Here is a 22,493-nt window from a genome sequence, read left to right as displayed (position 1 = left end):
GACTAAGTGATATATATATTAGATGCTCAATGGAAAAAGTATCTTGAAAAGCAGCCAAGCAATTTCTCCAAAACATTCCAAACAGACGTACCAGGGAGGGGACATTAGGCCGTTTGTTACACTAGTCCCCAAAGTTTATCATAACATTTTCTTATTTGTTGACTCAACATTTTTGGGGACTTTAATTGAATTTTGATTCTTTGGTTCATTAAATTAAGTGTCCAAAGGTTTCAACAACTAATTTTAATATACAGAGGGGTTAATTTAGTGTATAATCATTGGGGATGTACAGTGTCTTATCTCTTTAGATCCCCGCAGACGTATATAGTGGACATTTACAAATGAAGCTTACCTGACCAGGATAAAGTGCAGGCACCTCTATTTGTTCTGGAGATAAGATACCCATATTTTTAATATTATATTCCTAAAATAAGAATATATTATTAGCTTAGATAAAAAAAATTAAAAAATAAAAAATATAAAAAGTATTTTACAATGAAACAAACAATTAAGCTAAAATTACGGTAACTATTTATCTGAAAATGGCAGGTGTTGCCAATACATCACTGTTTCATAACATAAAGCATATTTAATTTTTATGAAAGGGGGATGTGGAAAATAACCATTTGGGCAGGGGGGGGGGGTTTACTCGAGAACCCTTAGAGCTAGAGGGAGCTAATTTTGGATATAAGCTTCTATGGGGCCAAAGTTACTTTTAAAATTATCGTCGACCCCCCACCCCCCCCCAAATTTTTTTTTTTTGGGGGGGGGCGGGTGGATTATACTATGGGATGTTTCTCATAAACGACTTGAGATAAATGGAGCAAACCTTGGGATACAAGTTTTGTAGGCCTATATTTGATATTAGAATTATCGTTGACCACCCACCCACCCCAAAACCCCTAATTTGGGGGGGGGGGGGGGAGGGGCGGGTGAATTATACTATAGGGTGTTTCTCATAAACGACTTGAGATAAATGGAGCAAACCTTAGGATACAAGTTTTGTAGGCCTATATTTGATTTTAGAATTATCGTTGACCACCCACCCACCCCAAAACCCCTAATTTGGGGGGGGGGGGGGGGCGGGTGAATTATACTATAGGGTGTTTCTCATAAACGACTTGAGATAAATGGAGCAAACCTTAGGATACAAGTTTTGTAGGCCTATATTTGATTTTATAATTATCGTTGACCACCCACTCACCCCCAAACCCCTAATTTTTTTTTTTTTGGGGGGGGGGGGCGGGTGGATTATACTATAGGGTGTTTCTCATAAACGACTTGCAGCAATTTTATTTTGGGTGCTACTCCCTTAGTTTTAGAGATAATTGGATGAAATCTTTTGGGCTGGGTCACTAATTACCCCAACTATTGGTATCTTTAAAAAAAACGGCTGCGAGACCGCCGCTCCCGCCGCCCGCCAAGATTTAAAAAAAAAATTTTTATTGCATTTCTCGCCGAATTAGGCAATTTGGAATCATTTGAGACCATGTTATTTTTTTCAAAAATTTTTCACCTTACAAGCAACCCTGCGGGGGATTTAGTCATTTTTTTCAAATTCTCAAAAAAAATAACATGGTCTCAAATGATTCCAAATTGCCTAATTCGGCGAGAAATGCAATAAAATTTTTTTTTTTGATGGCAGCTGTAAACGGCGGCGGGCGGCGGGAGCGGCGGTCCCGCCGCCGTTTTTTTAAAAAGATACCAATAGTTGGGGTAATTAGTGACCCAGCCCAAAAGATTTCATCCAATTATCTCTAAAACTAAGGGAGTAGCACCCAAAATAAAATTGCTGGTATGTCGTGTGATAAGTCACCACATTCCCCCCCCCCCTTTACTTACAATTTTGTTTCGACTTTTATTTTGGGTGCCACTCCCTTAGTTTTAGAGATAATTGGATGAAATCTTTTGGGCTGGGTCACTAATTACCCCAACTATTGGTATCTTTTAAAAAAAAACGGCAGCAGGACCGCCGCTCCCGCCGCCCGTCGCCATTTACCGCCGCCACCAAAAAATTTTTTTTATTGCATTTCTCGCCGAATTAGGCAATTTGGAATCATTTGAGACCATGTTATTTTTGTCAAAAATTTTTCGCCTTACAAGCAACCCTGCGGGGGATTTAGTCATTTTTTTCAAATTCTCAAAAAAAAAACATGGTCTCAAATGATTCCAAATTGCCTAATTCGGCGAGAAATGCAATAACAAAAATTTTTTTGATGGCGGCTGTAAACGGCGGCGGGCGGCGGGAGCGGCGGTCCCGCCGCCGTTTTTTTTAAAGATACCAATAGTTGGGGTAATTAGTGACCCAGCCCAAAAGATTTCATCCAATTATCTCTAAAACTAAGGGAGCAGCACCCAAAATAAAAGTCGAAACAAAATTGTAAGTAAATTGGGGGGGGGGGAAATGTGGTGACTCGTCACACAACATACCAGCAATTTTATTTTGGGTGCTACTCCCTTAGTTTTAGAGATAATTGGATGAAATCTTTTGGGCTGGGTCACTAATTACCCCAACTATTGGTATCTTTAAAAAAAACGGCAGCAGGACCGCCGCTCCCGCCGCCCGCCGCCATTTACCGCCGCCACCAAAAAAAAATTTTTTTTATTGCATTTCTCGCCGAATTAGGCAATTTGGAATCATTTGAGACCATGTTATTTTTTAAAAAAATTTTTCACCTTACAAGCAACCCTGCGGTCCCGCCGCCGTTTTTTTTAAAAGATACCAATAGTTGGGGTAATTGGTGACCCAGCCCAAAAGATTTCATCCAATTATCTCAAGGGGGGGCCTAATTCGGCGAGAAATGCAATAAAAAAATTTTTTTTGATGGCGGCTGTAAACGGCGGCGGGCGGCGGGAGCGGCGGTCCCGCCGCCGTTTTTTTAAAAAGATACCAATAGTTGGGGTAATTAGTGACCCAGCCCAAAAGATTTCATCCAATTATCTCTAAAACTAAGGGAGTAGCACCCAAAATAAAAGTCGAAACAAAATTGTAAGTAAATTGGGGGGGGAAATGTGGTGACTCGTCACACGACACACCAGCAATTTTATTTTGGGTGCTACTCCCTTAGTTTTAGAGATAATTGGATGAAATCTTTTGGGCTGGGTCACTAATTACCCCAACTATTGGTATCTTTAAAAAAAACGGCAGCAGGACCGCCGCCCGCCGCCATTTACCGCCGCCACCAAAAAAAAAAAAATTTTATTGCATTTCTCGCCGAATTAGGCAATTTGGAATCATTTGAGACCATGTTATTTTTTTCAAAATTTTTCACATTACAAGCAACCCTGCGGTCCCGCCGCCGTTTTTTTTTAAGAGATACCAATAGTTGGGGTAATTAGTGACCCAGCCCAAAAGATTTCATCCAATTATCTCTAAAACTAAGGGAGTGGCACCCAAAATAAAAGTCGAAACAAAATTGTAAGTAAATTGGGGGGGGAAATGTGGTGACTCATCACACGACATACCAGCAATTTTATTTTGGGTGCTACTCCCTTAGTTTTAGAGATAATTGGATGAAATCTTTTGGGCTGGGTCACTAATTACCCCAACTATTGGTATCTTTAAAAAAACGGCTGCGAGACCGCCGCTCCCGCTGCCCGCCGCCATTTACCGCCGCCACCAAAAAATTTTTTTTATTGCATTTCTCGCCGAATTAGGCAATTTGGAATCATTTGAGACCATGTTTTTTTTTTGAGAATTTGAAAAAAATGACTAAATCCCCCGCAGGGTTGCTTGTAAGGCGAAAAATTTTTGAAAAAAATAACATGGTCTCAAATGATTCCAAATTGCCTAATTCGGCGAGAAATGCAATAAAAAAAATTTTTTGGTGGCGGCGGTAAATGGCGACGGGCGGCGGGAGCGGCGGTCCTGCTGCCGTTTTTTTTAAAGATACCAATAGTTGGGGTAATTAGTGACCCAGCCCAAAAGATTTCATCCAATTATCTCTAAAACTAAGGGAGTGGCACCCAAAATAAAAGTCGAAACAAAATTGTAAGACCATGTTATTGTTTTCAAAAATTTTTCACCTTACAAGCAACCCTGCGGAAATTTAGTCATTTTTTTCAAATTCTCAAAAAAAATAACATGGTCTCAAATGATTCCAAATTGCCTAATTCGGCGAGAAATGCAATAAAATTTTTTTTTTTTATGGCGGCTGTAAACGGCGGCGGGCGGCAGGAGCGGCGGTCCAGCCGCCGTTTTTTTTTAAAGATACCAATAGTTGGGGTAATTAGTGACCCAGCCCAAAAGATTTCATCTAATTATCTCTAAAACTAAGGGAGTGGCACCCAAAATAAAAGTCGAAACAAAATTGTAAGTAAATTGGGGGGGGAAATGTGGTGACTCATCACACGACATACCAGCAATTTTATTTTGGGTGCTACTCCCTTAGTTTTAGAGATAATTGGATGAAATCTTTTGGGCTGGGTCACTAATTACCCCAACTATTGGTATCTTTAAAAAAAACGGCGGCGGGACCGCCGCTCCCGCCGCCCGTCGCCGTTTACCGCCGCCACCAAAAAAATTTTTTTATGGCATTTCTCGCTGAATTAGGCAATTTGGAATCATTTGAGACCATGTTATTTTTTTCAAAAATTTTTCGCCTTACAAGCAACCCTGCAGGGGACCACCGCTCCCGCCGCCCGCCGCCGTTAACGGCCGCCATCAAAAAAAATTTTTTTTATTGCATTTCTCGCTGAATTAGGCCCCCCCTTGAGATAATTGGATGAAATCTTTTGGGCTGGGTCACTAATTACCCCAACTATTGGTATCTTTTAAAAAAAACGGCGGCGGGACCGCAGGGTTGCTTGTAAGGTGAAAAATTTTGAAAAAAATAACATGGTCTCAAATGATTCCAAATTGCCTAATTCGGCGAGAAATGCAATAAAAAAAATTTTTTTTTGGTGGCGGAGGTAAATGGCGGCGGGCGGCGGGAGCGGCGGTCCTGCTGCCGTTTTTTTTAAAGATACCAATAGTTGGGGTAATTAGTGACCCAGCCCAAAAGATTTCATCCAATTATCTCTAAAACTAAGGGAGTAGCACCCAAAATAAAATTGCTGGTATGTCGTGTGACGAGTCACCACATTTCCCCCCCCAATTTACTTACAATTTTGTTTCGACTTTTATTTTGGGTGCTACTCCCTTAGTTTTAGAGATAATTGGATGAAATCTTTTGGGCTGGGTCACTAATTACCCCAACTATTGGTATCTTTTAAAAAAAACGGCGGCGGGACCGCCGCTCCCGCCGCCCGCCGCCGTTTACAGCCGCCATCAAAAAAAAAAATTTTTATTGCATTTCTCGCCGAATTAGGCCCCCCCTTGAGATAATTGGATGAAATCTTTTGGGCTGGGTCACTAATTACCCCAACTATTGGTATCTTTTAAAAAAAACGGCGGCGGGACCGCAGGGTTGCTTGTAAGGTGAAAAATTTTTTAAAAAAATAACATGGTCTCAAATGATTCCAAATTGCTTAATTCGGCGAGAAATGCAATAAAAAAAAAATTTTTTTGGTGGCGGCGGTAAATGGCGGCGGGCGGCTGGAGCGGCGGTTCTGCTGCCGTTTTTTTTAAAGATACCAATAGTTGGGGTAATTAGTGACCCAGCCCAAAAGATTTCATCCAATTATCTCTAAAACTAAGGGAGTAGCACCCAAAATAAAATTGCTGGTATGTTGAGTGACGAGTCACCACATTTCCCCCCCCCCCCCAATTTACTTACAATTTTGTTTCGACTTTTATTTTGGGTGCTGCTCCCTTAGTTTTAGAGATAATTGGATGAAATCTTTTGGGCTGGGTCACTAATTACCCCAACTATTGGTATCTTTAAAAGAAAACGGCGGTGGGACCGCCGCTCCCGCCGCCCGCCGCCGTTTACAGCCGCCATCAAAAAAATTTTGTTATTGCATTTCTCGCCGAATTAGGCAATTTGGAATCATTTGAGACCATGTTTTTTTTTTGAGAATTTGAAAAAAATGACTAAATCCCCCGCAGGGTTGCTTGTAAGGCGAAAAATTTTTGAAAAAAATAACATGGTCTCAAATGATTCCAAATTGCCTAATTCGGCGAGAAATGCAATAAAAAAATTTTTTTGGTGGCGGCGGTAAATGGCGACGGGCGGCGGGAGCGGCGGTCCTGCTGCCGTTTTTTTTAAAGATACCAATAGTTGGGGTGATTAGTGACCCAGCCCAAAAGATTTCATCCAATTATCTCTAAAACTAAGGGAGTGGCACCCAAAATAAAAGTCGAAACAAAATTGTAAGTAAAGGGGGGGGGGGGAAATGTGGTGACTTATCACACGACATACCAGCAATTTTATTTTGGGTGCTACTCCCTTAGTTTTAGAGATAATTGGATGAAATCTTTTGGGCTGGGTCACTAATTACCCCAACTATTGGTATCTTTTAAAAAAAAACGGCGGCGGGACCGCCGCTCCCGCTTCCCGCCGCCGTTTACTGCCGCCATCAAAAAAAAATTTTTTATTGCATTTCTCGCCGAATTAGGCAATTTGGAATCATTTGAGACCATGTTTTTTTTTGAGAATTTGAAAAAAATGACTAAATCCCCCGCAGGGTTGCTTGGAAGGCGAAAAATTTTTGAAAAAAATAACATGGTCTCAAATGATTCCAAATTGCCTAATTCGGCGAGAAATGCAATAAAAAAAATTTTTTGGTGGCGGCGGTAAATGGCGACGGGCGGCGGGAGCGGCGGTCCTGCTGCCGTTTTTTTTAAAGATACCAATAGTTGGGGTAATTAGTGACCCAGCCCAAAAGATTTCATCCAATTATCTCTAAAACTAAGGGAGTGGCACCCAAAATAAAAGTCGAAACAAAATTGTAAGTAAAGGGGGGGGGGGGGAAATGTGGTGACTTATCACACGACATACCAGCAATTTTATTTTGGGTGCTACTCCCTTAGTTTTAGAGATAATTGGATGAAATCTTTTGGGCTGGGTCACTAATTACCCCAACTATTGGTATCTTTTTAAAAAAACGGCGGCGGGACCGCCGCTCCCGCCGCCCGCCGCCGTTTACAGCCGCCATCAAAAAAAAAATTTTTATTGCATTTCTCGCCGAATTAGGCAATTTGGAATCATTTGAGACCATGTTATTTTTTTTTGAGAATTTGAAAAAAATGACTAAATCCCCCGCAGGGTTGCTTGTAAGGTGAAAAATTTTTGAAAAAAATAACATGGTCTCAAATGATTCCAAATTGCCTAATTCGGCGAGAAATGCAATAAAAATTTTTTTTTTAGTGGCGGCGGTAAATGGCGGCGGGCGGCGGGAGCGGCGGTCTCGCAGCCGTTTTTTTAAAGATACCAATAGTTGGGGTAATTAGTGACCCAGCCCAAAAGATTTCATCCAATTATCTCTAAAACTAAGGGAGTAGCACCCAAAATAAAATTGCTGCAAGTCGTTTATGAGAAACACCCTATAGTATAATCCACCCGCCCCCCCTCCAAAAAAAAATTAGGGGTTTGGGGGTGAGTGGGTGGTCATCGATAATTATAAAATCAAATATAGGCCTACAAAACTTGTATCCTAAGGTTTGCTCCATTTATCTCAAGTCATTTATGAGAAACACCCTATAGTATATTTCACCCCCCCCCCCCCAAATTAGGGGTTTTGGGGTGGGTGGGTGGTCAACGATAATTCTAAAATCAAATATAGGCCTACAAAACTTGTATCCTAAGGTTTGCTCCATATATCTCAAGTCGTTTATGAGAAACACCCTATAGTATAATTCACCCGCCCCTCCCCCCCCCCCCAAATTAGGGGTTTTGGGGTGGGTGGGTGGTCAACGATAATTCTAATATCAAATATAGGCCTACAAAACTTGTATCCCAAGGTTTGCTCCATTTATCTCAAGTCGTTTATGAGAAACATCCCATAGTATAATCCACCCGCCCCCCCCCCAAAAAAAAAAAAATTGGGGGGGGGGGTGGGGGGTCGACGATAATTTTAAAAGTAACTTTGGCCCCATAGAAGCTTATATCCAAAATTAGCTCCCTCTAGCTCTAAGGGTTCTCGAGTAAACCCCCCCCCCCCTGCCCAAATGATTATTTTCCACATCCCCCTTTATCTTATAATATTGTAAATTTTAAAATAACCACATGCAGGCAATACCAAAAAAAGAGTCGCTGCGCTTCTTAAAGTATAGGTAATTAATTTACAATTACCTTATTTGTTTTACAAGAAACAATTTGACTTTTCTGTGTTAGAACTCCTTGGTGGACTTGAACTAAAAATATCAAAGTTACAAGATTTCATAGCTCGATAACTGTAGTGTAGATAAAATCCTATTATAAAGTAGTAAGGTTTTTGTGTGAAGGTTAAAATTTCAATAGATACTGAACCGATCAGATTCCTCTTTAGATAGGTCCCGGGATGATTTAGGCTGTTTCAGTTTTCGATTTATGCCTTGGAATGGTTTTAGGCTATTTTTGCCAAAAAATATAGCCAAAAATTCTGCTTAAAACGAAATTGACAAAAACTCCCAATTTTTGTCAAAAACACAGTGGCTGACTTTTGCTAGTGGTAAAAGTGGCAGCACCCCAATAAAAAGGTAATAACACAAATTTATCTTCCATTAAATTTCCCACCTTCTATTGTAACCATTTCAAGCGACAATAGTTTTATTTTATCTTTTTAGGACCAATAGTCATTAATTGCTGTTTAATAAATGGACGGACAACAATCAATTACAAAAGTTGCTACGCATTAAATATTATGACAAAACTTACCCATATTGACAGCACCCTTGTATCTATCAAATTTTTCTATCTATCTATCCACCTATCTATCTATCTATCTATCCATCCATCTATCTATCTATCCATCCATCTATCTATCTATCCATCCACCTATCTATCTATCTATCCACCTATATATCTATCTATCAACCTATCCATCTATCTATCTATCCACCTATCCATCTATCTATCTATCCATCTTACCCATATTGACAGCCCCCTTGTATCTATCAAACCAGCTGTCAAATAAAAACAATTGTAATGTTTCTTCGCGAGATTTGGTGGGGGGCGGAGGTATTTCCTGGTAGTTTTATCCAATTAAAAATTATTATATTGAGGTTTAGGTTAGGATAGGTTGAGTGAAGGTTAGGAGAGCCCCGCAGGTGGAATTATGATTTCTCTTTCAATTTAGGAGGCGCGGCGTTTCGTCGTATTTTCACAGTAGTTTTCCCCTATTTGTAGCACCTGCGTAAGGCTCTAACCCTGAGAGGCCAATTTACCAACCTTGCGGGGCAATCACTTAATCTAACTTAACCTAAAATAACATATAAAAACTAATGTGAAAATACGACGAAACGCACCTTAAAAGGCGTTGTCTCGTAATGAACTTCCCTTCGAAAAGGTAAATTTTAGGATTTATTACTGTTTTGTTAGTCCTGATACAAAGGGGTCTTTAAAGTATACCTAGCTCTAGAACTAGTTTTAATCCATCGGAAATGAATCTGTTCGGAGTCATACTGGAAAATAGAATCCGATTCTTGTACTGCAAGAAACGTTTAAATTATAGATCCATTTTAGCTTTTACTAAACTAAGGTTTTATATCACCCCTATTCTACACAACAAAACAACTAATTGGATAAAATTCCTTGACTACAGTATCCAGAAGGCTAGAAACCCCAGTCCCGAGTTTGGCTGATATAGATTGTACTTTCTCTGGGTCTATCTCAAATAGGGAGTACAGCTGCTCTCTAAATGTATAATAATTATATTAAAAAGAGACACAAAGGAAGATAAATAAATTAAAATTAAAACTTTCATAATACAAGGTATTGTGCTATTTCTATTTACTAGAAACCTAATTTACCTTCCATAATGCATAGTAGCTGGAAAATTATTGGTGTACCAAATGCTTAAGATTTTAAAAGGTAACTAAATTTTTAAGCCAATTTAAGAGAAATCAAGTTTATAAAACTTTGGGTACCATTATAATTTATGGTCCAATGTACCCTCCCTGCCCGTTTTAAATATTAACAAACACTTACTTTACTCGCTCAGGATCTGCGTTGGGTAGATCAATCTTATTAATGACAGGTATAATCTCTAAATTGTTAGCAAATGCCAGGTAAAAGTTGGAAACAGTTTGTGCCTGCACGCCCTGGTTTGCATCCACTAGTAGTAGCACTCCTTGGCAAGCTCTGAAATACGATTATGTTCAGAACTTATAATCCTTATAATAAAGTAACAGGATCTGTCTGTGTCTGTTAGTACCAAAGGATCTCATTAACCGCTGAACCGATATGGTTCTACTTAACCATGTAGCTCCTGGAAAAGTTTATAACTATTTTATTTTGGGGTAGGGTACCTGTATGGCTTACTGGACTTCAAGGGTGCCGAAGCTTTTTGTTTTCAAAACTTCAACTACCTCAAAGGCTTCTAGAGGCCTCTAGGGGCGTAGCAGCAAGTTTTAAATAAAACAAAACAGTAAACTTAAATACGTAAGAAATCTATAATTAAAATTGAGCTTATGAATCTTTCTATATTTATAACCAGTGGCCTATACAAGGGGGTATCAGCACTCCCTTCAAAATCAAAAAAAAAAATCAAAATATTTATTTCAGTCAACATATTAAAACACAATTATATGATACGAATATTTACATAGGTATATTGTTTATATAGTTTTATTTTATTTATTTTAAAACTAGATTTAAAACTAGATTTAAGGAAAAAATAACTACCCTTTTTTTAATCCTCTAAAAGTTAAAAAAAAAACTGTTGGATCACTGTGCACGCCATTGTTAAAATCAAATATCAACTAATTGGAAAATAGAAAAAGAAAAAGGGGAATATATTCATATAAACCTAAATAACTTTCATATAAATAGAAAATAAATTGAAGATAATGGACTAAAGTTAAAATGAGTTAGTGGTTTAAATAACAAATCGATGAAAAATTTTACCTTAATGAACGAGTAACTTCATAACTAAAATCTACATGTCCTAAAGAAATTAATTTTATATTAGAATAAGTTAAATATGATTAGAGAACATTTTTTAAGTGGCAGTTTCCCTCATATTGAATCTGGACCACAAACGAATCATTTATGCTTATTTAGGTTAGTTAAGTAAGGATTAAAAAAGCCTCGCAGGTATAGTACCCTGAAGGGATGGGGCTAGTAATATTTACTTCCAAAATTTTTAAAGGAGAGGGGGGGGGGGCGTTCGTAAAGAAAAAAATATAATACAAACAGACCTATACAAAACAAATTGAAACAGTAGGCACAAAAATTTGAAAGGGGGGAGGCGGATGTGCCACTTTTTGAAACCAAAAGTAAAACGTGCATGATTTCAGTCCATAAAAGAGTTACAGCTCTAAAATTCTGCACAGCAGTTGCTTTTGTGGTGAACAATATTGAATCCCCCCAAAAACTGCCGTTTCCCGCCGAATTTTTTTGCCTTTTCTCGCCATAATAGACAATTTTCAATCATCTGAGATAAACTTTTTTTTTCACAAAAATTTCGCTTATATTTTCACTTGACACTTGTAAGATTTTACACTTGCAATTTTTTTTAGATGATTGAGAACTGTCTAATTTGGCGAAAAAAGACAAAAAAATTCGGCGGGAGCGGCGGTTCCCCCGCCGTTTCTTCACAGTTCCATATTCTTCTCAACAAAAGCAATTGCTGTGCCGAAGTTTTGAGTTATAACTCTTTTAAGGGCTGAGATCATGCACGTTTTACTTTTTGTTTCAAAAAGTGGCACATCCGCCTCCCCCCTTTTGCTTCTACTTTTAGCGGCTGGACCCTTAACAACTAGATACTTCTGTAATAATAGATAGAAACCATCCAAAGACTTAAATCTGAAAAGGAAATATCCTAAAACCATCATGGGACCTATGTGAAGCTTACCTGAAATAGAAAAAAAACAATAAGTTAATGAGATCTTAAGCTTCAGACAAAAAAAACTTACTAAATACTTTATATAATAGGATAATTACCTGGAGTGTCTATAAGATTAAGAATATATTGTTCCCCCTGATAAGTATACAGCACTGAAACTGTTTGCGCTTTCACGGTTATACCTCGTTCTCGTTCCACTTGTAGCTTATCCAGTACTTGCTGAAATAATATTCACTAATAACTATTATTCATGCCTATATTTCTTGAGAAAAAAAATATTTTTTCAGTAGCAAAGCTATTCTATCGTTCACGTTGTCCATCAGTCCGTAACGGAAATGGAGGAAATGTGAGTTTCTCGGCTGCTATTTAAGGTAGATTGCCGATTTTTTTTTGTAAAGATACCTATTATATAAAGGTTTCATGATTACCTTTTATTTAATAATAACTTTTATGGCCGCTTTACATCTGCTCTATAACTTACTTTGTCCGGCCGTTTGTCAATAAATGATTCTTTTGTTCTTCGCTACTTATATATGTTTTCATTCTTCTTTTTTATCAAATATTGGACAATATATATGTCTTTTCTATATGCTAAATATTCATTTTATTGTTTTGCAAGAAAACTGTCTTAAAAGAGCTTCATACACATTTATCTTGGTGGCAATTATGGTAGCTTAAATACTGCTTATCAGGTAATAAGCCGAAATTTATATTTTAGTTGTCTTTTTATCTATTTCCAGTAAGAAAATAAATTGATTTAATTTCTATTGGACCTGGGGTGTTTTTAAACAATTAATTGCCTAGGATCTTTAATATCCGCTCGTTTCCTTAGACTACTTTGTTTTAAAATAGGTAAAAACCTGCCATACTTACTTTATTAAGCATAGATTTATCTATAGCTCCTGATAATTCTAGAATTCTGTCGGCTAGAGTAGATTTCCCGTGGTCAACGTGGGCAACAATACTGTCAGTATATGAACGTGTAAAAAATGAGGTTTTACCTAGTTTTACTTTATAAATTGGAGGGGAAAAGATGAGTTTGTAAGAGTGAAAAATTCAACTTGGTAGGGAAATAGGTACCTATCCAATACATATTAAAACACTCCTGAATAAACGGGGAAAATATTACAATCAGAGATGAAATCAATGTTTTCATGTATGTTATAAGAATGGATTTATAATACGTGGATATATATTTACAGGGGAAAAAATTGTCGTCAAGTTAAGGTTGCTAATATAGACCTTATTTATCGGTCATTTCGTTCATCCAGTAGAAGAGGAGGGGACAGAGTAAAGAGGGTGGGTGGGGTGTTTTATTTTAGCCAGTTGGGATTATCTCTTTATTATAGTGCATGCAAATGAAATCTGGTGCAACATTTTTAAACCTTATAATACGTTCTCCTGCCTAAAATTTCTTATCTTCTCAGGTGGAAAAGTTTGCAAGTCTACATCCCTAATTGGGGCACCACCACCACCTCCAGCTCCTGCTGCTTTGTCAGACAGCTGACGTATGCTTAATCTGTAGCATTTTGGTGCCTAGAATTGGACTAAGATAGTTTTTGTTTTGTCAATCGAGAATTTTAATGAGAGGATTTAGGTCAACCCCTTCCCTAACCCTCTTTTCAATCTAAAATCTTGCTAAAACTAGGAATTTTTGTTAGAGGTGATAGTTGATTATTTCTAGGTTCCCTCCTCTAGAATAACCATAACGGTTCAGATATTAGAGAGATCTTTCGATACATACATAAGCCAGACAGAGAAACATTTTGGTAATTTCACATAAGGATAGATGTAAGTCAGTAAATAAATATTAATAAAAATTAAGTTTGGAAATTGGAAAATTGAATAAGTCCTCTATTTTTTATTTTTTTATGTTTAATGTGTACAGTGTACAGTACATTATACAAACCTGCAAAGCAGAGCTTTGAAGCAATCTTTTTATTGATATTAACATTATGATTTCATATTCATTAATCTGAAAATATTATTTAAATCATTAAATAAGAAAAATTACAATTAAGGGTTTCTAATTTATTTATTATATATTTCTAAAGATTTAATATATTTTTAAAAGACACTCTATAATTGTCTATTACAACCATGTAAATTTACAAAAAGGTTTTCTAATAAGAAAATGTACTATTCGCTATCCTTATTATTTAATAAGAATCTTTTGGTTGTTCGATCAAGTTACTTATTCATAAAAATGATCAATATTAACTAGGTAGGTACTTAACATTAAATGTTCACATAACTAAATTCTTATACTTGCTGATGTGGGTAAAGTAATATTACACTAAACCTATTATATAAAGTAGTAAGGCATTTTTGTCTAAAGCTTAAGATATCAATAACTACTGAACTGATTGAGTTGTCTTTTTAGGGAATCTTCCTATAGGTCCCGTGATGGTTTTTAGGCTATTCTACTTTTAAATTCAAGCTTAGGGGTGGTTTTAAGCCACCTGGATACTAGGGGCGCAGCTGCTAAAATATAACATTACATGGGCATAATTTAGATGTAATAAAGAAAATATCTCGCTACCCTAATACGATTTTTATACAATTCAAACTATTTCTATTTCTATAGTACTTAAAATTTTCACGCTTCTCGAAGATGTTGTCATCCTTGTTTAGCTAAAAAAAAACTATGACTTATAAATAATTCTAGTCTACTGTAAATAAATTAAAAACTATCACAATAAATAAATAAAGACTAAAATCTATCTATCTAACAAATAATATATCACAAAATAAAAGTTATTTTTTTACAATTTGGTACTAAATTTGAGCTTATTTTAATTTTTATAATAGTTATTTATCAAATCGTTTTATAGACAGCTTTCCGTAGAAATTAAAATAAAAAAAAATAAGATCAAAACCAGTTTTGTTAGACCCAAGAGGAACAACGGCTCGGGCTAACAAAACTGGTATTAATCTTATGAATTTTATTTTAATATTAGTGAAAAATTGTCTGTAATTCGATGCTATATATGATTTTCAGTATGGCTGAGAACCGGTTCCAATCCACCGGGTAATAATCGGTTTCGAAGCCATACTGGAAATATCAATGTTAAATCTATTTCTATGATTTAAACTTTATAGTATTCTAAAAGATTACTTTCCTTTTATCTAAAAGCGTTTTTAGGTAGATATAACGTCGAAGATAAAAATCGAAATACAACTTTTGGGCACATTAAAAATTACAATTTTTATACATAATGTCCTAAAAGTCCTGAGCTGGATCTTTAAATCATTTTAGTGGTGAGCAAGATCGGGGTGAGCCGAATTTCAGCCAATCACAGCGCGGCATTTCATAAAATGCTGTGCTCTCATTGGTTGAAAGTTGGCTCACCCCGTTCTGGCTCACCACTAAAATGATTTAAAGATCCAGCTCTGAATGTATCTATCTATAGGTAAGAGTATTTAAAGATCATAAATTGAAAATTTTTTAAAATTTCTACCATTCAAGTCAGGTAAAGTTTTTAAAACATGTTTTCTACAAAAAGAATAGACTAGGAATGCTATATTTGAACTACGGAAAGGTGGAGGCAAAACAGTATTTCTTTATGTTACATATCTGCGTTAAAATAATAATGTTTATGAAAATTTCTATATAGCTATGGGATGAAATGAAAAATACAAAAATAATGTACCTAGAGTAATTTATCTAATATTTAAACTTTAAAAGCTACCAATTACATATGAAGTATTCTAAATGTGTGGTGAAAGGGTGGTAAATTAACCCTTCATTATCCTATCATTCTATCCTAGCTTGTAATTCAATAATTTTCATCTTCGCTGTCAGTCCCTTCATTCACCTCTCCCTCATCAAGTTCAAGGTTTATCAGATCATTGACAACAGATCTCAGCTGATCACTGACAGTCCTAATCTGACTTGTTAGTGACCCACGGGCATCTTGATCACTTTCCCGTCCGTTGATTGGTTGATTTTCACCTGAGGAAATTTCCTGGTTTCTTATTGGTTGGTTTTGTGCGCGGGAACTTTCCTGGCCTCTTATTGGTTGATTTTGGCTTGTTGCTCCGACTCGCAGACGGTCAGATTGAGATCTTCTAGGTGAATCTGCTGAGATCTGGGAAAAATCAGCTATTCTGTGAATAATATCAGCTGATCGTATCGTGGTATCAGCTGTACTAGGTGATAAATCAGCTGATCTTTGTGATAAATCAGCTGTTCTAGGTGTGGAATCCTCTGTTGTAACACTGGAATCAGCTGACAGATTAGAATCTCTTGTAATATCACTATTGTCATCATCATTTGTATTCTCATTATCACAGTTTCCTCCAATTCTAAGTCCTGCCACACCTTTCTTTGGTTGGGTGGCTTTGTCACGTTTCACCTGGCGCCGCCGACTTGGGTCATTACGCCTGAAAATTAAAAAATGTAGAAGACAGTAAGAGGTTCGAGTCTCTGTCAAATCAGATTTCCTTTTTTATCACTAGTAAAATTGATTGTAAGAGTAGAAATAATCTTGGTCTATAATAAAATGATACTCCTTTATATTCAGCAGATAGGACTTTCAGTAAAAGGTAATACAATCAAACGAGTGGTTGTATATAATTTAGTTATGGATACAAAATCTTCCTTTAAATTCTGGCTTTATGTTTAAATTTCAGTAAAGTCTATTTTACATACAATGTTATTTTTAGACTGTATTTCAAAAGAAAGAGATCTCTGCAATTGTTTGACCTATTAGGCTCTTCTGCTTGCTTTTCTGAGAAGCTTCCACTAGTCAGGATTAATTTACCTGTATTGAAGCATGTATTCAAAGTCTATGACGTAAAGATATCCAGCTATCAACATTTCACATCTTCTATCCCCATTCTAAAAAAAAAGTAATAGAAGATTTAGAATATACATGGATATTATGACAGGGAAAAAACATCGTCATTTTAGGTTGCTAGCATGGACATCATTTATTGGCAGGGTTTCGGATCCGGATCCGCAAGGATCCGCATATTTTTGAGTCCAAGGATCCGGATCCGTATCCGCAAAAAAATGCGGATCCGGATCCTTGGACTCAAAAAAATGCGGAAAAAATGGAAAAATCTACCTAAATTTATATAAAATCCCAGACATTCTCTTGATGAGAGCCAATCTTTAAGGTTTAGGTTGAGACTTGAAAATTAAAAGTATTTTTGACTTCGAATTAAAGAATAAAATTTTTCTGAAAAATTTGGTGATTTTATTTTTATTGTCAAGGATCCGGAACCGGATCCGGATCCGTACTGATCAAATTTTGAGGATCCGGATCCGCATACAATGCGGATCCGAAACCCTGCTTATTGGTCAGTTCCTTTACCCAGTAGGAGGAGGTGGGATTGGGTACATGGGGTGGAATCATTATTTTAGCCAGCTACGAGTTTTTCATTATTAGAGAAAATAAAAATCTGGTGTAACATCCAAGTAATAATATATCCATCAACAGTTAAAACTGTCTTAATCTTTCTATTTGTTTTGATGTATATAGTTAACAAAAACTTTGGGAAATTTAATACAATTTAATTGGTTGGTTCTAAATTAGTAGTAGGTAGAATCCAAAGGTTTTCAACCAATAACTTTCTTCTTCTGAAATATTTTATCATATTTAGGAATGTGTTCTTATGTATTTATTGTCCATTGTCTTATCCAATAAATATTACTTTAGTCAACAAAACAAAAACAAACTTATAAAATGTCACCTTGTGATGATTTTCAATTTCTTTGCTAGTTCTGAGATCATACTGCCACCAGCCGTTGCGACCCTGCAGGGATAATAGTCATACAATACTTATATATATGTAAAAGAATATGCCATTTTTTAAAATTTAATCTTAAAAACAGAAAAACTTCGTCAAAAAAATACTGAGATGAATTCTTAAAAAACTTTTGCCCCACTAAAATCAGTGAGGCAAACTAAAAATTTAGAGGGGATAATTTTGCCTCACTAAAATTTTAGTGGGGCAAACTGATTTAATGGGGCAAAAGAATTCACCTCAGAATTATGCTTTAGCTTTAATAATGTACTGTATAAAAGTAAGTGAAAGGGCAAGGCCAATATACCCAACTTTCTTAAGATCTTATCACTAAACCGATTGAGTTCTCTATTATAGGGAAACTTCACGTTTTTTTGCCGCTTGTAACTTGTTACAATAAATATAATGTACTGTACTGTATGACTACCTTATAGAACCACATAAACTCCTCCACCTCCCCTCCCTCCACACCACCCCCACCCTCAGCCCCTGTGCCGCCCTCCATGAGTCCCTCCAAGGCCTTGCCCTCCCCCTCCTTCAGGGGGTTCACTAGGACAGGGTTGAATATGTAATCATCTGGTATTTCTTGTCGACACATGGCACATCGTTTAGACTGTAATGTAATACCCTAAAATAAGATTTAATTCAAAATTACCTATTAAAGTAATTAAAAGACCGAAAACTGAGATTAAAATGATCGATAAAATAGCCTTTTATTTACACAATATTTAAAACCTTAAAATGTCAAAAGTGAAATTTTTTTTTTTTGGGGGGGGGGGGTGTCCCATTCCCCAAGAAATAGTTATATGCTGGGAACTATGAGAAACTATCTTGTTAAGGAGAACCCGTTCGGTTCAGCGGTTAGCGAGATCCTTCGGTACAGACACACCACACAGATACACAAACACACAGACATCCTGTTACTTTAATATAAAGATTAAAAAACAAATACCTTAACACAAAGATTCAAAAGATATGAGTACAAGAAAGCTTAACAGGGAAGAGGGATTGTTAAAGACAAATGGCACAAATCTTACTTAACACAAAGACACACATACATCCAACTACTTTAATATAATAAAGATTATTACCTTAACACATAGAAAACAACAGATATGAGAACAAGGAAGCTTGAAAGGGAATAGGGATTGTTAAAGACAAAAATAGCACAAATCTTACTTAACACACAGACACACATACATCCAACTACTTTAATATATAAGATTGTTACCTTAACACATAGAAAGCAGAAGATATGAGTACAAGGAAGCTTGACAGGGAATAGGAATGGTTAAATACAAATAGCACAAATCTTACTAAACACATAGACACACATACATCCAACTACTTTATCATATATTATTGTTACCTTAACACATAGAAAACAGAAGATATGAATAGAAGAAAGCTTGACAGGGAAGAGGGATGGTTGAAGACAAATAGCACAAATCTTACTTTAACACACAGACACACATACATCAAACTACTTTAATATATAAGATTGTTACCTTAACACATAGAAAGCAGAAGATATGAGTACAAGGAAGCTTCACTGGGAAGAGGGATTGTTAAAGACAAATAGCACAAATCTTACTTAACACACAGACATTCATACATCCAACTACTTTATAATATATAATATTGTTACCTTAACACATAGAAAGCAGAAGATATGAGTACAAGGAAGCTTCACAGGGAATAGGGATTGTTAAAGACAAATAGCACAAATCTTACAGAACACACAGACACACATACATCCAACTACTATAATATATAAGATTGTTACCTTAACACATAGAAAGCAGAAGATATGAGTACAAGGAAGCTTGACAGGGAAGAGGGATTGTTAAAGACAAATAGCACAAATCTTACTGAACATACAGACACACATACATCCAACTACTTTAATATATAATATTGTTACCTTAACACATAGAAAGCAGAAGATATGAGTACAAGGAAGCTTGACAGGGAAGAGGGATTGTTAAAGACAAATAGCACAAATCTTACTGAACATACAGACACACATACATCCAACTACTTTAATATATAATATTGTTACCTTAACACATAGAAAACAGAAGATATGAGTACAAGGAAGCTTCACTGGGAAGAGGGATGGTTGAAGACATATGGCACATTCAATGGTAGAACTATCTTTGCTTTCATCTAAAAATAAAGTTAATTAAAAATATTTTCCGTGGAAATTACAATTACAATCAAACAGTGATTTGGGGTAACTATAATACCAGTTGAAAGGTCTCTAAAAAACTGACAATACTTGGTACAGCCTTTTCAAAGAATTATTATTCTATACAATCATCTTTATAACAATGTAAAAATCCCTAGAGGCTTCGACCCTTTCATATAAGGCTCTGCAAGCAATCCCAATCAATCTTTAAATACAGTTGTCTAGACCAGACCCAGAATCTTTGTGAACCTTCCATAAAGGAGAGAACTTAATCGGTCTTAAGCTCCAGATAAGATAAACTACTTTAAATCATAAGAGACCTACATAAAGCTTCCCTAAATTGAAGAACTCAATCGGTTCTGTAATTATTGAAATTTTAAACTAGAAAATAAATGACTTTACAACTTTAATATTTATATATAATAATAATAGGAGGATAACCTTACCGTCTTCTGTCTGGAAATCTGAGTGTTCCACATGTGGCTGCGTCCCGCTTGACCCCGCCATTCTTGTTATAAATTTATTTCTAAGAAGTATATTACTGGTTCACCTCTCTCTGGAAATACAATCACAGGATTACTTTGATCATAATTATTAAATTAATATAAATACAATTTCTAATAATTTAAACAAGGATTGGAAAATATTTTTCTAAACAGAGCTTTGAATTGCCAACATTGGCTTTTAACTGTCTGTAAAATCATTGCAGGATATACAAATCATGTAAGGGGTTCAATACAAGTTTTTTTTAACTTTAAATAAAAAATCATTGGCTGAACACTATTTCAATTTTTTAATGTTTTCTTTATAAAACAATAATTTTTATCTACAACTTTCATTTTTTATACGCTTTGAACATATTTTCCAATCCTGAATATTACTTATTATTAAAATACATGAAAATGAACTGGTTACGTTTATAAGGAATGCAATTTAACAGTAGTTGAAAGTAAGGAAACAGAGATGGGACATTGGGAGACATATAATCTGGAGCTTTAAATATGTAAAAATTGTATTGTAAATGTCATATTAATTTATCTTCTATTGGCCCATCCCTGTTTACCTGATTAAGAGACACTCATAAACATAAGATTAAGAGCAAGAATTTTCATAACCTATAAAATGTCTGTAGATTACAATTAGTGGTTGAAACGTTTTGACCTTCAACTTAATGAACCAACCAATAAAAGGGATCCAAAGGGACAATGCAATTGCCGATCATTGATGTACATCCCCAAAGATGAAACATAAAAATAACCCTTCTGTAGAGTACAATTAGTGGTTGAAACGTTTGGACACTCAAACAAAAGACCCCAAAGTTGTTATAACAACGAAAAAAGAAAACTTATTCCAAAACTTTGGGGACTATTGTTATAAACAGCCCAATGTCTCATCCCTACCTGAGCTTCACTTCTAATCTAATAAAGGTATCTATGAACATCTCTTAAAAAGTCAGGCTACAAAGAAATAACCTGAACCAAAAATAAATCTAGGAATAAATAAAATCACAGACGTGTATCACAAAATAATTCAAACTAAATAATTAAGGACAGAGATATTGCACCTAAAGAAAACTTTTCCACTTGTCTAATAGTTTATTATCTAAAAAAATTTATAAAAAAAAGAACAATTTTAACCGAAGACCCCCAAGGCGGGGCAGTTAAAGGAGTTTTTATCCCCCTCAAACTTTGGAACCAAACAATTTACCCCCCTCAAAATTTTAAAAATATATTAGTTTACTCCCTCAAACCGTTGAAACCCTTTAACTTACCCACTTCTAAAAAAAGCCTAGGCGTCCTTGATATGATCTAACAGTTGGCCCCATTCTAAACAGATTGATACTTGTTTTTTAAGGTGCAATATCCATCCCTAAACATAATAAATAAATCAATTTAAACTAAAAGAAAAAAGAATAATTGCAAATTTTTAAAGCAGCTTTAATTATAAGAGTATTTGATTTTTAAAACATTTTCAGTATAAGTATAAAATACTAATGTTTGATTGTAAAATATCAACATAATATGGAGGTGCGCAAAAAAGTGCTTTGAAGAACACTTTTTATATATACCACTTTATTACGCTTACATAAAATTGTCAGGAAGACAATATTAAGCTTCAGTTTCCTAAAATTTCAACCTTATATTACATACACATAACTAAAAAGTCTAGTTGACCCACTTAACATTGGTAATAATCTAGCTGTCTGTACAATTTGGAGGTCTTAGCTTGAGTTTAAAGCCGTCAGAATCTAAAAGTCCTCTGCCTTCGAAACCTTCTTCTTTTTCAAATTCCTAATTCAAGATATTTTGTTTACATGCATGATTAAGATCACTAAGTATAAATAGCCCCTGAAAGCTTCTGGGAATATTTCCCAAAAAAATAAATCCCAAAAAATCCATAAACAAATTCTTTTGAATAGTCTGCTTAGAACTTTGGGTACTTTTCAATGATCCTGAGCTGGATCTTTAAATCGTTTAGTGGTGCGCTGAATCGGGTTGATCCAGTTCACCCCGGTTTGGCGCGGCAATGTCACTCGCTGAGTGCCATTGCCGCGCCAGTACCGCGCCACTGGGCGCGCTGATTCGCCCATTCCATTTTGATTTAAAGATTGAAATCTAATAGTATCTAGGTGCGCTGAACTGGATCGCCCCGATTCAGTGCACCACTAAACGATTTAAAG

At 35.9% G+C, this 22,493-nt stretch overlaps 3 protein-coding genes across 7 annotated transcripts in view; all 3 read right to left on the bottom strand.

Moving 5' to 3' along the window:
• The window catches only part of waw (Translation factor waclaw), a 30,051-nt gene extending 16,199 nt beyond the window's left edge, over positions 1-13,852 (bottom strand). The window contains exons 1-10 of the mRNA XM_080154631.1: positions 13,778-13,852; positions 13,274-13,404; positions 12,742-12,832; positions 11,967-12,087; positions 10,929-10,968; positions 10,011-10,163; positions 9,616-9,716; positions 8,952-9,050; positions 8,175-8,236; positions 353-424 (exon numbers count right to left, since the gene is read on the bottom strand). Coding sequence (XP_080010757.1) covers positions 353-424; positions 8,175-8,236; positions 8,952-9,050; positions 9,616-9,716; positions 10,011-10,163; positions 10,929-10,968; positions 11,967-12,087; positions 12,742-12,832; positions 13,274-13,404; positions 13,778-13,822 — 915 coding nt within the window. The 5' untranslated portion in view covers positions 13,823-13,852. The remainder of the gene's footprint in view (positions 1-352; positions 425-8,174; positions 8,237-8,951; positions 9,051-9,615; positions 9,717-10,010; positions 10,164-10,928; positions 10,969-11,966; positions 12,088-12,741; positions 12,833-13,273; positions 13,405-13,777) is intronic.
• On the bottom strand, positions 13,843-20,379 carry LOC145314643 (uncharacterized). 5 transcript variants are annotated; one of them, XR_013877831.1, is made up of 7 exons: positions 20,260-20,379; positions 19,685-19,791; positions 18,050-18,250; positions 17,569-17,631; positions 16,635-16,711; positions 15,236-16,254; positions 13,843-15,111 (listed from the first exon to the last, which is right to left on the bottom strand). XR_013877831.1 is itself a non-coding variant. In XM_080154635.1 (6 exons), exons 1-6 carry the CDS (start codon positions 20,318-20,320, stop codon positions 15,648-15,650), a joined length of 1,116 nt encoding a protein of 371 aa, XP_080010761.1. In that variant the 5' UTR covers positions 20,321-20,379; the 3' UTR covers positions 13,843-15,647. The 5 variants fall into 5 exon arrangements, 4 of the variants coding, with proteins under 4 accessions (XP_080010761.1, XP_080010764.1, XP_080010763.1 ...); XM_080154635.1 differs by having other exon boundaries at positions 13,843-16,254; XM_080154638.1 differs by lacking the exons at positions 19,685-19,791; positions 20,260-20,379 and adding an exon at positions 19,409-19,499 and having other exon boundaries at positions 13,843-16,254.
• Positions 20,369-22,493, bottom strand: part of Vps8 (vacuolar protein sorting 8) — a 38,640-nt gene continuing 36,515 nt past the window's right edge. The window contains exon 39 of the mRNA XM_080154630.1: positions 20,369-22,106. Coding sequence (XP_080010756.1) covers positions 22,009-22,106 — 98 coding nt within the window. The 3' untranslated portion in view covers positions 20,369-22,008. The remainder of the gene's footprint in view (positions 22,107-22,493) is intronic.

This window comes from Acartia tonsa, chromosome 3 (assembly GCF_053477335.1).
Source record: "Acartia tonsa isolate MP-2025a chromosome 3, ASM5347733v1, whole genome shotgun sequence".
In the NCBI taxonomy this organism is placed as follows: domain Eukaryota; kingdom Metazoa; phylum Arthropoda; class Copepoda; order Calanoida; family Acartiidae; genus Acartia; species Acartia tonsa.
The sequence above is the reverse complement of the archived record's forward strand: the minus strand, read 5'-3'. Positions and strand labels throughout refer to the sequence as shown.